This window comes from Lethenteron reissneri, chromosome 6, assembly GCF_015708825.2.
Source record: "Lethenteron reissneri isolate LAM-NWPU_2019-01 chromosome 6, ASM1570882v1, whole genome shotgun sequence".
In the NCBI taxonomy this organism is placed as follows: Eukaryota; Metazoa; Chordata; class Hyperoartia; order Petromyzontiformes; family Petromyzontidae; genus Lethenteron; species Lethenteron reissneri.
In genome coordinates, this window is record NC_083784.1 from 4,223,426 (window position 1) to 4,241,183 (window position 17,758).

General features: G+C 50.3%; 1 protein-coding gene across 1 annotated transcript in view; it reads left to right on the forward strand.

The window, feature by feature from the left end:
* The first annotated feature begins 4,290 nt into the window (after positions 1 to 4,290).
* LOC133355076 (ensconsin-like) overlaps positions 4,291 to 17,758 on the forward strand; it is a 53,977-nt gene continuing 40,509 nt past the window's right edge. The window contains exon 1 of the mRNA XM_061572368.1: positions 4,291 to 5,160. Within this exon, the coding sequence (XP_061428352.1) occupies positions 5,013 to 5,160 (148 nt within the window). The 5' untranslated portion in view covers positions 4,291 to 5,012. The remainder of the gene's footprint in view (positions 5,161 to 17,758) is intronic.

Consider the following 17,758-nt stretch of genomic DNA (forward strand, 5'->3'; position numbering starts at 1 on the left):
GAATGTGACGGCATGGTCAGATGGTCAGCATGATGGGGAGGGTACGCGTTGAGGCGTGTGTGTGCTTCTTAAGCGTCTGCAGGTGCAGCTCCAGACGAGGCTGCATTGTGGAAGCTGCAAGCAATGTGTGTGTGTGTGAGCTAGGCCGAAATACGTTCAACGCACTCACACACACGAATACAGGCAAGGAATTAATCTTCTTGGTTCTTTCGGTAAAGTCACGTAGAAGGGAAGTGACTTTACCGAAAGAACCAAGAAGATGAATCCCTGCAGTCACGAAAGTTTTAAATCGAAACAGGCAAGGAAGTTCTATCAAGCGTATATAGACGGTACTGCGTGTATGTATGTTGAACTTCTTTCGCACCGTACGTAGTCAACTGTGCTAATCGGAGGTGCGGAAGCTGTTAGCAAGCACCTATGAAGGCACCATGCCGAGCCAGCTTTTTCTTCGCCAGTACAGACGTTTATGGCTGAGTCTATGTAGGGGTTACCCAGGTCCCAATCTTGTTACCACTCGGCACGGATGTTAGTCTTGGCCAGGAAGAAGAGCCCAAAATCGCCACGACGTTGGTAGCACAGCGCCTTAACTTACCGCCCCCACCTCGTTCAAGCAGTTCACACACACACTGGCATCCTCACGAGCACAAGCGCAGACGTACATACACTACTCACCTGCACAAACCGTCACACTCTTAACGCAAACATACGCGACGTGGTGTTTTAGGTGGTTTTATTCGGTGCTTTAAAGCAGCCTGCACTGCAGTTTCTCCCATCCACCTCCTTAAGAAAAGAAACAAACTCGTGCCAGCTCGGATTCTACAAGAAAGAAAGCCGTCCTTTGTTGCAGCAGTTTAAGACAATCCTGGAAAAAAGACATAGTATGCCCCCAACGTATAAAGCAAGCTCGCACTTAATTATATATATATTATGTCTTCAACTGCAGTTATTTATTTAAATGCCACCATCCGCTGATCCATTGCGAGGGCTGGGGGAGTCCTCTAGGGGCAATTGCGACGGGCAACGAAAGCCGCAAAAAGCTAGAAACGAAAAATTACGTTTCAATCGGATTTTTGTTTCCTCTTCTTCGTAATCAAACAAATGGTTTGGTGGAGATGTCGCTGCGTTGGTAGTGGTGCACAGGCAGAAAGGGAAATTGCCTGAAACGTCGTCTATTAAATTTCTTTTGTAGGGCAATATTATGGATGACTGTTATTGTTTTTTTTCTTACCAGGGCCTCTTTAAAATGTGTGTCTACTCCCACATCTTGACGCCCAAAGGCAGAAAACCCTGTACTGCTGAAGGTGCCGATGATATCACCGAGCACCGCCCCCATCACCTCCCGTCCAGCGGCACAAATGAGACCCCCCCCCAACTGTTATCATTTTATTTGATTAATTGAACCGATAATCGGTAGAGTAATCGATTACTTTAAAAAATCGTATTATCCCAGCACTTAAAAAAAACTCTCAATCTAAGGGCTGACGACGTCTATTTAAAGAGAGGCATTGGCCGAGACACATGCTCTGAGACGGACGCCAGGGAGCCTCCCTCTCTCCCTCCCTTCCCCTCTGCGGTGCCGTGCGGCTGTCGGTGATGGCCGTCCGCTATTTAAGGCGGCGGCGAGGAAGGAATCTGCGCCAGGCGAACGTCGTCGCAGCTGTGTGCATGCATCAGCCGCGGCCCTCTGTGACACATTTCCCAAGCGTCCGTCATCTGGGTTTGCTCCGAGAGATGTTGGCGTACGACAAAAGGAGCACAGTATTCTTCTTTCGTACGGCTGATGTAGATGCAGAGCAACAATTACAATTTCAATTTCAGGTGGTCAAGCCAGACAATCGTGTCAGGAGCAGCAGTGTATATCGCTGCGATGTCTCCTTAGTATTTTTTGGATCGGGCACTGCATCACTACATGTTCGATGGTTTGTTCTGGATTTCCACAGTCTCAAACTACAGGAGAGTTTTTAATTTTCCATTTCAATTTGCTGTCACAAATCTCTTCCGCCACCTATCCGCCGCAACGCCTGCAACCCTCCGGGAAGTCCTGCGAATCGAGGAGCACCAGTGGCTCCTCCGATCTGCGTTGATTTCGGATGTTTGGCCTGGTTCAGTTTGTGATGCAAGTAGATCGATCGTTGTTGAATGATTGAAAGTAACAAACATCTTGCGATTCGTCAACACATAGTTGTACTCGTGTCTCAACTGCGTTTGGGTGTAACCGTGTTTGACTTTGTCACCAGTTGTTGCTTGAGTCACCCTCCTTTAGCTCGGGCTCATTGAACCACGAAGCCGAAACCGCTAATTGGCAGTCGGAATATAATACAGTGGTAAATGTTGTTATCAGTGAGTGCAGAATGTTGGCTACGTACGGTGCCAAAGAAGTTCAATGTGCATACCGATTACTACCAATTCACTTATTGCAGACCAAGTGGCTTTTGTAGCAGCAACAAACGCGTAGAACGCACAATAGCAGCAGTAGTCCACCAGTAGTCCTGTTGTAGGCCAGTTCATGAAGACTTATCTGGCATCAGATTTGCCTCCTATACTTCAGGCTGCTTCAGGTCTAGTGGAGCTTGATGTTGAATTCTCACACGCAGTCACACCCAAATAGAGTTGAGATGTCTATTTGAATCAAGCCTGCGGAAACCTCAAATCTTATTACCATTGGTGTGGTGAGGGCACATTTGTGTTGAGCTTTCCATGGTTTGGGGCTGGGCGTTTGGATCTTCTCTGCCACAGTGACCCAATCCAGATTGAGAGACAGGCATTTTAAATGACATTAAACTATAACGATTTTTTTATATTACTAATTAAGACCCTCTGACCTAAATATCTCTTTTTCAGTCGCGACTTGGCCACAAATGATAGCTCGGCGAAGTGGCTTATCATCTGGACATTTATAGCAGCCAAATACTCTAAACGCATGTTTTTAAATGTGGAGGGAAAACCCGGACGACCCGAAGAAAAATTCACACCATCACGGGGAGAACATTCAAACTCCAAATATACGGTGGGGGTCATGGTCAGGATCGAACTCACGATATCTTGTGTATACCAGGCGATAAGGTGGGGGTCATGGTCAGGATCGAACTCACGATATCTTGTGTATACCAGGCGACCTACTTAACATCTCGCCACCGTGGTCCCCCGAAGTTACAGGTTGACATCAGTGGCGGTGGCACGATTGCAATGTGGCCATTTGTCAACAGGTATGCCGGGCGATGAATTGCAACCAACCCCAGGTCTCTGTCCAGGGGCTTGTGCATGGCTCACGTTCCCTCTGTTCACGTAGCCCACTGTTCGCTTTGCAAACACCGCACTCTGGAGCCATAGCTACGGGAGGATCATTGATGTGGAATAGCCCTGGCGTTGCTCAACACTCTTTTTAAGTGACACCGTTCATTGGGATACGGCCTAGTGTGATGAGCGTGACTTTTTACGGACTTAAATCGCGTTTTATTTTGGTGATGAATCCGAAACCTTTCCTCGACTATTTTAATCTTTCAAAAGCAACAGTGTCCACAGACGACGAATGACTATTTAGTCATCGGGACGTAATCCGGTGCACATTCAATGGAGGGAATGCTCCAGAGAGTACGTGTACTGCGGAGATGGAGCTCTGAAATAAAGTGATGCGCTCCATGGATTTGTTGGATCGCAAGCCTGTGAGAGATTGTGACCACTTCATCCATCAGTGGATTAATCATGGTTGATGATGATGGTGATTTTGACACAATATTTTGGATAGACTTCTCAGGCACGTTAAAGGTGCGTGTAATAATTTGTGTAATCATGGAGTGGCTTTTTACCTCGGGAATCACGTGTCAACAAATTAGCACTGTAATTCAGAGAGAAACACTTTGACCGCCTTGCTCGATAAGGGAGTAAAGCTCAAACTACTACGGTGTGGGACGTGCCTGGATGATAGACTTTAGTCACCAACGCCGAGAGTACTGACTGACGGTGCACGCAGTTCCGTGTACGTGTCAAACCTGTTGGCTTACCCCATAAATAATGCTCACGCTCCAAAACCACAGATAATGTCCTTGAAAGTGACACCCACACTCCCGTGTGGATCGTTTTGGATTGCTCTAAAATATTTCACTGCGAGGATCGCCTAATTTGTTCAACTACCCAGTTGCCGTTTGGACGACTGACACCGCAGTCGGAGAGACCCTCTGTGAGTGAGCGAGCGTGTGAGCGGTGGCGTAAGCGGTTAATGCATCCCTCCAGCACGCCGTAGCACGCCCTCCCTCCCGCCCGCCACCGTCAGGAATGTTTACCAGCCGCGAACGCTTCATTTATCAGCCGCCCTCCTCCTGCCGCTCGGCTTGTCGCTAGCGTTGGCGGTTCCGACAGAGAACTAGGAAACAGAGGCTGAGCGAGCCGGGAGTTTGTGTCGCAGCGATTTGCAGGGGTTCGCCGTAGCGCCGTTTTGAAATCTGCTGGAACGAAACGCGACTGATCGGCGGTCGGTGGTGCGCCGTGCGGCCCGTAAGAGAGCGAGAGTTAAAAATAAAATCTCTCTGCCGCAATGTCGCCCGCTGACCTTAATGCCTGGGCGGCTCAGAGCTAAGGGCAAGGGCGATTAATTGGCTGACTGCGTGCTTAACCCACCCTCCCGCCAGCCGGCGAGCTGGGCCTGCGAGCTAGCACAGCAACAAGCCAGCCAGCCAGCCGACCCATCAGTCTTGTCAAATCAACGAGCCAGACAGCTAGCCAGCCCACCAGTGAGCCAGCCAGCCAACAGGTTCGACAGCCAGCTAGTTCATTAGTCGGTCTACCAAGCCCGCAAGTCGGTCCACCAGTCGGTGGCCAACTAGATAGCTTGCTAACCAGCCAGCTCGTTTGTACACGCACACATGCTGTCGGAGCGGGGGTGAGTGACGTGGGTGTGCAGCAGTTGTCGGAACACAACATTGGAAGTCTCAGCGAATGACAAGTGGATTGGGTGAGCGAGAAGCCCATTAAGCGAGCCGCGCGGAGCCACGCACTCTTGAGTTTTGCGAGCGACCATGGAAGTTGGGATGGAGGTGAGCGCCGGGCGGGAGCCAGACCTGGTGCTGAACCCGGCGTGGGGAGGTGGGGTGGCGGCCGGAGTTCCAGACCTCATCTCGGCCGGTGTGCACGGCGCCGGTGTGAAGCCGTCTCGCGGGAAGCACTGTAAGGGGGCTGTGTGCCCGGCCGTCCGACCGTCCGTCTGTGCGTCCATCTGTTCGTTTGTCCGCTGGTCGTTTCTTCTGTGCCTACGTATCTCTGTATGTCGATCTCTTTGCCTGTGTTTGTATCTATCAGTCTAGCTTTTTGTATACCTTTTGTGCTATGTGTGTATCTGTATGGCTGTCTGAATCTGTGCAAGAGGCTTTCGCGGGTAAACAAGTGTAATATAAAAAATATATATTTTAATCTATCTTTGTATCTATCTGTCTATGTATATTTCTACTCAGATAGACAGATGAATATTTTATGTATCTTTCTACTGTATCTTTATCGTTGTGCATATCTTTCTCTATTCATCTGTCTATGTATCTATGTATCTGTCTCTGTTTACGTGCATCCCTTTGTCTCTCTCTCTCGATGTATCCACGTATTTTTATCTTTGCTTATGTGTCTTTCAGTAGAACATCTATCATAGTGGCAAAGGTTGAGGTAGGAGAGGAGGCAGCAGGAGGAGGAGAGGGAGTGGACTGTTTGTGTGCGCTTGCTACTGTACGGAGGCAGCGTGTCGTATGCGGGACACGCGTTGCACAATTGCATTGTGAACGTTGTGTTTACTAAAGCGTGGCACGAGATGCGGCGGGAGAAATGGAGGTTTTCTGGGGCGAAAGTTTTATCCCGTTCAGACTGTAGTTTGGCGTTGAGTTTTCATCCAGCTGCTCGGGGAAAAATCTGTGGCGGCAGGAACACCGGCGCGACTGCACCGCTGCCTCGCCGGGGTGTAATATTTTCCAGTGTTTCCAGTTCGCGTGCAACTTTAATGATGCGCGTGGAAACGCAGAGGGCTTGTGTCACATTGAAGCAGAGGTCGCAAACGGGTTTTGATTCCTTACCCGTACCCGTACCCGGCCGCACCAGGGTCGCAAATGGGTACCCGTATCCGGCCGGGTACCCGTACCCTACCCGTACCCTACCCGAAATGAGTGACAAACGGTTACTCACCAGTGACTCACGGCCTACCCGTACCCGGCCGCACCAGGGTCGCAAACGGCTACCCGTACCCGGCCGGGTACAGGTAGCTGGGTATCGGGTAGAGTACGGGTATCGGGTACCCGGTTGCGACTTCTGCATTGAAGGTGCGGATGGTGGTCACTCGTGGGGGGGAACGGCCGTTCACTGAGAAGCTGCTAGACAGAGCGGATGTCATATCTGTCTATCTATATATATCAACAATAATAAGGCGTTGTTTTTGATAGAGTGCCCTCCTATACGCGGTGGCGTCTCGGAGCGCTTCACACGCGATAAGCGACTTGCATCGCATCTCAACTTATTCGTTCGAAGGGGGGACCCCCAGTGGCAACTGCCCCTATGCGGCACAATGTGATTCAGCACCTGCCAGACGGGGCCGATGATGGCTACCATGTGTAATCCCAAAATTAGTGATTTGCAGCTATTTTCTAATTTAGCAAATTTGGACTGTTACGCCCAGCACATAATGGCCTACCCATTTTGAAGGATGTCGGTGGGATCTTTACGATCCACTGTGAAGCAGACCGCGTGCATTTCAGTGGATTATATACCGGCATTAACTAACACATTTATATGTTCCATCAAGGTCCTTAAGATCTTCTCATCTCCAACTGCTCAGCACTCCCAGGTCTAGCTTGCACTCTTTTGGTGATCGGGCTTTTGTTCGCGTGGCACCCAAACTATGGAACGCCTTGCCACATGAAATCAAGTAATAGGAGTCGGTAGATATATTCAAGTCTGCTTTGCAAACCCAGCTCTTTAAACTGGTCTTCCCTCTTTAGTTTGTTCGGTTGCCCTGGTTCTGTTTTTATTTCCTGCAGTCCATGCATTGTGCATTGGGATCCTATGATGGATTGAGCATTATACATTTTAATTATTGTTAACCAGGGCTGCCAGCTGGATTTCAACAATTCCTCACGGTCCCGTGATACAATTATCTGTCTGTCCGTCCTGCACGCCGGCTAATTTCACACCTCCCTTCAGCACGGCGGCAGATGTCTTCTCAGGTGTGTCCTCGTCCCTTAGCTGCAACTCTCACGTTCATTATTGACTCACGGCCGTCGCTTACTTTTTCTCAATAGTCAATCGTACGTCTCTAACTCGCCACCACTTGTTCTCCAGTCCATGGACCCCTCTTCCTCTCTCCCAGTGTCATTCCAAGCAAGCACCTTTCCACGTTTCATCTGCGTGCACCTCCTGCTACGTTTGTTTCCCTTCATTTGCCAGTGTCTGTTCTTATTCCGGTAACTGGGGCGCCTCCCGGTGACTTCATCCTTAGTGAGTTCTCATTTGCCACCACGTGAGCAACATTTGCAGAGAGATTAGCAACCGTGCTAAGCTGTAGGACTGTAAATATTATTTGCGTCGTCAAGCCCAAAGGCATGCGTTCAGCACTCAGTGCGGTCACCGCAAAAAAAAAAAAACTGCGATTTACTGCAGAAACTTTATTTGGATAAATGTAAGCTCTCGGAATGACAGAAAATCTCAGTTTGTCTGTCGTACGATGAACATTACTCTCGGTGGCAAGGCAGAGTTGGGAAAGTGCCTCCCCTAACTGTCTGGGTGAGGGATTGCTTCCGAAAGGGATCTCAGTGGTCGCTCTGATATCCGCTTCCGCGCACCATTCTCTGGCACAAAGGGTCGCGCTGCTCTGTAGAAGATCTGGATGGATTATTCGTCTCGTGACGCGACGCCGATAGCACAGTCGGCATAAATACAAGCATTTTAGGGAAATTAAAATGTATGGTTCCTTGGCAGTTGAGCACAGCAGTGTAACGTTTATATTGCTGAGTTCTGACATTAACTTTTCTGCTGAAACCTCAATGCAGACTTTAGTTTTCTGTGCGCAGGATTCATATGCCTTCATTACCCAGGAAATCTTCACCAAACTTCCAGAATTTTTCTCAGGAGGGTCCTGCCACATTGAGTTGTTTGTCCAATTCTGCGAGGGAGTTTGGCTTCATTTGGATTTTCGCTCGCCGATTCGTGTGCCCGTACACATCTCCAAATACCTGTACTCTATCTCTTCGGTCAGAATTCTATTCTGCGGTGGCGAACGTGTGGAAGCGAGGCAAAAGCAGTGACAGGCAAACCCAGGCGAGTCATTGGGCCACGTGAGCGAGCCTCCTTCACCTCAGTGGGCCGCAAGCTTGACACCGTGCTTGTGCACGCATCATGGCCCCAAGCATCACGCGAAAGACACACTGAGACCAGGCCACCACGGGGAGGGGGGCTCCATGAGACACATGCGGGACCACAGGTTGCCCACCACTGGCGATGAAGGGCCTGAGGATTAAACCGCGCAGAGCAAAAACTCACTCGCAGAAGGAACTCGCCACCCTATTGTGCGCCATCTGGCCTTTAATAGGTGCTCGTTAACAGCACCTCCTGCAACGGTCTCCGGAAGACCCGGCAGGCAGCCTCCCATCCACGATAGAACTTAAAGTCAGCCCGACCTCTCGCTTTAACTCCTCACCCACCTTGTCCACTCCTATTGGCTTCTGTGGAAGCTTGGTGGGTGGTCAGTGCACGTGAAGGCAATGCGGTGCAATTAAAGAGCGCCTATCTGTGCCAAATCGGTGAGCATTATGTCATCCGTGGTTGTGATAATGGAGAGAGTTTGGTATTCACGCTGCTTGTGTAGAGGTTTTCGCGCCACACTTATGCGTCACAGGCGCCGAAGTAAACAGAGAATTATGTAAATGATGGAGCTCGAGTTTAATTTGACCGCGTTTCTGCGGACACGCCTCTGCACGCAGCCGTGATCGCGGCCCCGCTCCCCCCGTGCGGCATAGCTAGCAAACACAAACTTGTTTGGTGGTGGCGGCGGCGAGCGTTCCATGGGAGCGCTGTAATGAGTTGGGCCCGCGCCAGGCGTTGTGATGATGTGCGTGGTTCAGCAATGACGCCATCGCCTACAGGCGCTGCCTCCGTGGCCTGGCCTGCTGCTGCAGCAGCTACTCGCTGTAGCTTCTCCTGCCCGTCTCCCCACCTGTCTAACAATCCGCCTCACTACCCGGGCTAACGACCTGCCTACCAACCCAACTGCGTGCCCACCAGCTTGTCTGTCAACTCACCTGCACTTCTACCCTGCCCATCTGCCCATCCACCTGACTACCCACCCATCTACATATTCGTCTACCCACCTGACTCTGTCTATTCACCCACCCGTCTACCCACCCACCTTGCCACCCACCCACCTACCCACCCATCTACCCACCCACCCATCTTCCCACTATGGGCTCAATCGGTTCTTAACGCTGCACATCATGCGTGTGCTGCATGAGAGAAGGAACTGGTACGTGAATCAACTTGTGGCCCCGAGTCGTGATGATCGGTCAGACACAGGAGCGGGACAGTCGCCGCACGTCCACTTAGGAGGGACGACACGACGCCTGTGTCCTGTAGCGTGTGAGCGAGCGATGTGACGTGAAGATTGGTCAGGTCTATCGTCTTGCTTGCCAGGCCCCTTGGAAAATTTACCATGATCGTTGAGTTGATATGATGCTCGGTTCCCCAGGAAGGCCTTGCTGAGTCTCAAGGAACTCTTTTTCAGCTGGGTCTTGCCAAGTCTTTCAAAGTAGTGGTTGATGCTGCTGTGTGTAATCCCAAGTGAGTAATTTGCAGGTAATTTTCCAGTGTTGCTGATGTTTTAGCCAATGTCTGTTACGTTGTATGGGGTTTTTGTCTAGCGACGGGATTAAACTGGAAAACCCAGAGGAAACCCATGCAAAACATGGGGAGAACATGCAAACTCTGCACAGAAGGGCACCCGAGTCAGGAATCTAACCTTTCTTTAAGGCATGAGTGTTACCATTGCACCACTCTGCCAGCATATTTCATGATGCAACTATAGGGCAGGCTCCCCCATGCAGTACTCGTCATGACGTATTTCATCTGCGGTAATTAAAAATATAAATTTGACGAACATTACTCTCCGTGGCACGACAGGTGTGAAAGTGCTGCCCACAGGTGTGTGAATCGGAGGTCATTTGAAGAGATCTCAGAAGCAGCTCTGTGGTATCCACTTACGCGGGCTGTTCTCATGCACGAAGGAGGGGGACGCACCGCTTTGGGAGATTTCTGAATGATAGCGCAATCAGGAAAAAGTTGGAGGGAAAATAAAAATAATTGCAATCTTGTGGTGCTGCTATCATCTTCATCGTTAGTCATGGTCGGTCCACTGCTGGATCACGCCCTCACCAAGACGCCGCTGCGTCTCACGATCTCCTCCCAAAACGTAACTTAAAATCCTTTTTTTCACGGTAAAGAATCTGACAGCTCGTGCCGGACGCCCTGTGAACCGCGCACCGCTCCTAGGTGACTCATCCAGCAAAATAAGAGCCTCTTTGTCTTTTTGGTCGCGTCTCCCTTCAAGGTTTAATATTCAGGTGGCGTGGTGGTGTTAGCTGCTTGCTGCGGTGTCGTATATCTGAATGAGTCCCTCCCTTTGTGAGCGTGGCACCGGGCTCCGTTGGCTCACTTAGCTCCGCGAAAATATGTCTACACAACAGCCGCAACTTTGGCAACACGTCTTCGCACGCACTCTCTCACTTGCCTGCCCGTAAAGACCGGCGTTCTAAAATATGTTAAAAGGGAAAAGTGCAGGCCCGCAATTGCTCGCTCGCATCACCGTTGGCGAAACGGCCTCCACTTAGAGGGAGCTGGCACCAGCTCTGAGGACTTACATATTTCAGTTTGATTGGCATGCAATGAACACTTTGCATGGCATATACAAGGTGTGCCCCATATTCTTGGTTCTTTCGGTAAAGTCACGTAGAAGGGAAACAAAAAAAATTATAAAACAAATTTTTAATTATTTTATTGGTTCCCTTCTACGTGACTTTACCGAGCAATGTCTGTGGTGTACATTTCGGTACGTGGCTTTACCGAAAGAACCAAGAATATGAATCCCTGCAGTCATGAAAGCTTTAAATCAAAATTTAAGGTGTATCCCCTTTGCGTGGATAGACTATTATCGTTATGATAACACTTGCATGGATAGAGAGGCCTATTGACGTGCATGATGTCATATTTCGGGGCCGTTCTCTTGACAAGGGGTGATGCACTGGCAGCTTCGGAGTAATGAATGGGAATGTCTTCGTGACGTGACACGACGCCGATAGCATTGGAATGCGATTGGTGGGAAAAAAAATCTAATAAAATGTAATATAGTCACGAAACCTGAGGTGTGAATCCAGTGACCTGATTTCAATTCCCCACCACGGATAGCATCAGTGGTGACGAGTGACATCCAAACGGACCCTGGGCCTCACCTCTCTTAAACAACCTGCATTGACCAGGGTGGTGAAGTATGGTTACTCAACCTCCATGACTGGCGCAGTGCAGGAGGCCTTCACCGGCAAGTGGATTGTGAAAAGGGCTGAAATCATCATCCGGCGTGGTCAATCCACTGCTGGATGAAGGCCTCCCAAAGGCTATCGCCCATGACGTTATAATCCACCTTGGCACCTGCACAAGAGCTGGTCAGAAATTAGATTACCGATCGCTCCATCTCTCCCGGGTGGACGTCCTCTTCGGACGCGTCCCATTCGTCGTTCGCCGCTCCGTTATTTAGGATCGTAAAATAAAATGCAGACGTTGTAAAAAGCCGAAGAATTGCCAAATTGGCGGTTCGACGGTTTTCGTTTTAACCGCCGGTGCGCGGGCGCGACACGTCAGAGGCGCGACACGTCAGAGGCGGTGAGCGTGGCACAGTGCGAGCGCGGTTGAGTCAGAGAGGGCAGAGATAAGTGTTGGCGAAACTGGGCTGATTAGGATAATTGTAAAGAGGCTGAACTGGTCCAGATGTGTCACCGTGTCGTTTCCCGTGTGCGGTAAGCGAGCGTTGGTTTTCTCTTTTTTTTGTCCATAGCAGTGCTGCTGCTGCTGCTTCACGCCATAAAATTAGTCACCTCGGATGACATGACTGATAACGAGGACGGCTGTGCGGCTCTGCAAATGGCGCTTGTTATCTCTCTACGTAGCGAGTGGATGATCTCAGCCCCGGTCACCGATGACTGGCACACAAACAAAGTCGTGAAATTATTAAATTGCAGGATTTTCTGATGGGGCTCAGTTTATACGTAGGCCAACCTGCTTGGGTTTTCACGGAGTGATACTTGGTATATCTGACCTGAAGTGAGGATGGGCCAAGTGCTTCACCCACAGCAGCTACCACCCAGCCTTATAAGTTATAATAAAAAATGGAAATCAACAAGGAAGTTGTTTTCAATCATTGCATGTGACCTGCTATGAGAGACACGTTTACCACAACTGTGAACACTGACAAATACAATTTTAAAAATGCGATAAAATTGCGTTCAGATGCGTGGAGAGGAGTATGCTTTGAATTTCATATGGAGATGGGAAGAGGAACACACAGATTAGAGAATTGATGCTCGTTAGAGACTTAATCACACTCACTTTAGAGAAGTTTTTCGTGGGCATGTACTGCGGAGGCAGAGCAATGAAATCAACAATTTACAAATGAAACAACGATTTTTATTTTTGCAGGTAAGGCCCACGCCACCTAGCCACAAATGATAGCTGAACGAGAGGTGGCTTATCGCGTGGAGTGCGAGCTTGATGGAGTGTCGCATTGCGAGACTAGCGACGGCTTGGACGAGAGTCCTTCATCCTGTAGTGTATGGATCACGGCCGCTGCTGCTGCTACTGACGACGACGATGACGACGACGACGAATTCACAGCCCTTTGTCAATCCACCGCTGGGATGAAGGCCCCCCCCCCTCCCACGCCGCGCGCACCGTGTGTCGCTTCACGAGGGTTTGTTGACCTTCTTAAAATGTACACCACAGACATTGCTGCCCCACTGTAAGTTTCGTTTCTCACTTGTGCTGCTGGGGCGGAGAAGGCATCAGAACTGATGACAGTCGCGTTCATTAATTCTGCTCACTTGCCCCGGGGCTCAAACACTCCGGGCTCGGCGCTGCTGACTCAGTTCCCTGGCAAGGGCGCTCGCGTTTTCCTCCTCTCATCACCAAGACTCGTCCCGATTACGAGACCCACTCGGGGTGTTTACGGAGCGGGGGATGCTTCTGCTGCTACCGCAGCAATATATAACGGTCAGCGTGCCAGACACGCCGTCCGGAGGTCACCGAGTTCAACCCCACCTCCCGGCGCGATAGTTGAAACAGTGGTGCAAGTTTATTAAAGCCCTCCTCCCTCTCCGCTTCCTCTGTGCAATGAGCAGTATTTTCGATTGGCAGGTCACGTTATTGGATTGGCAGGTGCGGTGGAGTATAAAGTGTGGCTACTCCCACCCCAAGATGTCTGGCCAGGATGGAAGAGTGGTCTCAAGATGCACTATAGAAAGGCTTCCCGAGAGCTCTATTGGAGGCCTTTCCGCCAGCAGTGGCGTGAGCGAGTAGTTGCAGAGGCTGCACCTTTACCATTCGGAGCTGACCCCTGAGCGTGGGTCTCACACTTTGCCGGGCCAGAGGGGCCCATACGGTGGGGGGGGTGGTGGAGACACGTTCTATTCCTTGCGCCAGGGCCCATACCAATCACGCTTGGGCCACTGAATGTTTGGTTATGGTGCAAGTGTTCTTCGCCGTGTAATGTGATTCTAACGAAAGATCGAACTTAGCGATTTCACTTTGACCTATGTATCGAGGGTGCTTAAAACATGTTTTAACACTTATATGGGACTATCCTTTTTAGTGGAAAAAGAACGGATAATACACTGTAACATGATAAAAAAAAATGTATGTTAATAGTTTCAAAAAGTGAGAGAGTCTCCACTTGTTCGCCATCGTTGTCAACGTGTGCCAGAGGTCGCAAACGGGTTTTGATTCCTTACCCGTACCCGGCCGCACCATGGTCGCAAACGGCTACCCGTACCCGGCCGGGTACGGGTATCAGGTAGGGTACGGGTATCGGGTACCCGGTTGCGACCTCTGACGTGTGCCTGGAATCTTCTCCAGGTGGTCTCCAGAGCCCGGAGGCAGCATATTTCTTGTGGTATTGTTGCAAATTCTCAGAAGTTTTAACATTTTTTTAAGCACCCTGTATTTTTACAACCATTATGGTGTAAGACCTGAAGGCGGATAGCTCCTGTGTGTGTGTGTTGACACGCGCCTACGGATCCAGCGCTTTTGAGGCAAGGGTTGGCGGATCACGTGCTCGACTGTGAGCTGGCTGGAGGTAGCAGCTGTGAGCTGGCTGCTGGAGGACCTTTGAGGAGCGCCATGTGCACAGTGGGTTTACCTCCGAACATCCCCAGCCCAGGGAGGGAACGCAAGCGTGTGAGGAAGTGAAATCGTGAAGATGGATCGATTTAAATTGACTCGCGTGCAGTTGCTAGATCGTCTCATCGTGAGACCGGCTCGGGGAGGCCTGCTGCCAGTGGTGGGATAGTTCATGGTTGATGATGATGACAACTACGATAATTCCATTAATGCGTCAGTGACAATGTGCGCTGTGCGAATCGGCGTCGACAGCTCGACGTGATATCGATTGCCGAGATTGGCGGTTGTCTCGCCCGCCCGTCGGCAGCCACTGCCAGCAGCAATGTCAAGTCAATGGGCTCATGGGGAAGTTAAAACTGAAACGCTGTTCGTCAGTCGGCCAAGCTCTTTCAACAGAATTGACCACGAGGCCCACACCCTTCGCAGGCAATCACATCAGCGGCAAGTGTGCCGGGGCGAGTGGGGCGGCGGAGAAGTTGCGACCGGTTCGACTCGCCGGCTACCAAGTGGCGCCCATGCCAATGGGGCAGAATGGAGGTGGTGGGGCGGGGTGGGCGGCCCCACTTGCGAATGCGGTAGGAATGACCGGAATGAGCGTCGACATAAATAGACTTTTTTTTCACGCGTCTAGAAATCCGCACGAACGCGCACTCACGGGCAAACGTGGCGCAAGAGAAGCGGCGGAGACGCGATGGCATCTTCAGAGTGACGGCGAGAACAGTGGTGCCGAATCCAGTGTTTATCACAGCGAGCATTGTCCGCGTTTTGAAAACCTAATTGTGGTGATACTTTCTGAAAATGACGAGAGGCTCGTCAGATGCGCTATGATGGCTATATTGTGCCGACAATTCCTAGCGTGGACGGAACCATTGTACAGTCGTTTTCGCATTCTTCTATTGCTGCCTAAAATAATATGCACTCAAATTATCATGTCTGTGGTCGACAACAAGGCTCTTGTGCATTTTGCATGCAGTACGGCGATGTCATGTGACACGCACAGCATGCTGGGTGAGCAAGTTAGGACTGTGACACATCATCATCACCAGTCATGATTCATCCACTCCCCTCGCCGTCGCCATCCCTCAGCGTCCCACGATGGGACAATCGGTTGAACACGCGCACAGGAGCTGATTTTAGCACTGCACATCCTCTGCAGTTGACGTCCTCTCTGATATCTTCCATACTCCGACTGTGCCACTCTGTTGTTAGTCTCGACCGCCGGCCCATCATCACCTCTAGCGACGTGTCCTGCTCAAGCCCACTGAATTTTCTGAGCGGTCAATATGATACCGCTACACTCGATGGTATTCTCCGTTTCGTGTGTTCCTCCTGCCGTCTGCCTCTGGAATTGCCATCATGCACCTCTGCATGATGCTTTGTGCACTTATTAGGTTGTGATCTGTTTTCATTGCCAGTGTTCATGTTTTTTGGGAGGTCTGAGCGTATCGCACCACCACGCTCTGCCTGATGGTGGCACCACAATGGATATTACGTTACAGATCGCTGCCCCTATTTGGTGTCCTAACCTTGAACAACCGTGGTATGCTGGCCGACTCCTGCGATCCAGTGCTTTGGAGGCAAGGGATGGTGGACTACTCGCAGATTTGCAAAACTCCCATACCCGCTGGGCTGCGAGATGGCCGAGATAGCACAGCAAGTGGGACACGTTAACCTGTAGTGCCGCTGTGTTTTATCTGTTATCCACTCGGGGTGAGTTTTCTCCACGTGCTCCATTTTTCTGCTCCACAAATTAAACTGCTCTGCTCTCCATGTGGAGCCCTTGAGTGATTCCCCATTGCATTTGTGATGGCGCTAAGGTCGTGTGGTTTTTCTACGTAATTTTTTTTATTGAATTTCAGAAGTGAGAAATCTAAAGGGATACTTTGCTATCTTGCGACGGAACGGTCCTCTCCACGTGACCCGCATGGCGTGGCGAGGCGGTCCTCATCCAGCATTGGATTAACGAAATGGCTGTACATGGATAGCATATCCCACACACAACACTTTTGTGTCTCTGCGTCTTTCCCAGCACTGCTCCACATTTGAATTCCTTCCCACCATCTAATTTTTTGTCTCCCAAGCTCTTGTAATAACCTTGCTCGTTTCGCGAACACGTGTTCATCTTTATCTGAAGTGGAAAACGGCCAACCACAAAGAGCACTTATCCATGACATCTTTGACTCTGCCGTTTGTTGCTGGCTGTTTGACGTTTTTGGGCCTGTGCACAGAAACTGTGTGTAAAAAAAGAAAAAAGAAACCATCTGGCCATAGCTTTGCGAGGGTTTCTAAATGATTTCCATCAACAGCTGGCATCCAGCTGCTAGATCGGCAAGGGCAGCTCGCACAGCCGGCAAGAACACTGTAATGACCAGAGGACTTCACGTTCAACAGGGCAGAGCGATAAATGATGAACGACTGAGATTGTGAATGAATTGCATTCTTAAAGAGCTGAATAAAGTTCCACTGCCCCCTACCTATGTTTCTAACTGCAGCCATAAACCCGGGGCCTACTCATGTGCATTGTGAAAATTCTTAATTATTCTGACTTGCTGGTTTTCTGTCCGGATGCCGCTTGGCACAGTTTCAAGGGAAGCGTCATAGTGTAATTGCTGCTAAATTTGGTTTGTGTCACACTCGCACGCAACACTTGCAGTCTGCAGAACTCAGGCACAACGCAGAGATGCGCCCGATTCGTTGATCAAACTCGGGACACTTTCTTTCCTGCGAGGCCCAAGTCTTGCCACTGTGGCCACCTTGCTGTCCTAGCTTGGCCATCGTCGCTGTCGGCGGCGACCGCAGCGGCGTGAGCTAGCAGCCTGAATCGTGCGATCCATAGTAAGCAAACAATCAGCCGCGGGGCTTCGTGAGACTGAGCACGCAATGGAAAAATCTCTGCGGGGAGCGTGGGCTTTGACACGTTGACTCTCTTGGGTGCAACCGGGTCCAGGGTTATTGTTTTAGCTTGTTCTGCCCTTTTTCCATCGATTTCACCGCTGGCACTAATTGCAATTAGTTGATTCTCACAGTCGCAGTCGCCGGACGCGGTTTTCACGAGTGGCGAGGATGGGGGCTACGCGACTGTTATTCAGCGCGGGGACGATGCATCGATTGAAATCAGGTTGGGCGCTCAACCCACGTGCATTGAATGTGTAGAATCGTCAGGATATTTCTATTTGCAGTTATTGGCTACCAATAGTAATTCCTGTCAGGGCACAGAACGTATTGCATTTTCATGCGAAAAAAATAAGATTTTCACAATCCCACTACAAATCTGGCAATCTGAGTTTGATTCCCGGCCAAGGATAACATCAGTGCCAAGCGATACCTGAACTGATCCTGGGCCTCCGCCAACCACCCCCCCCCC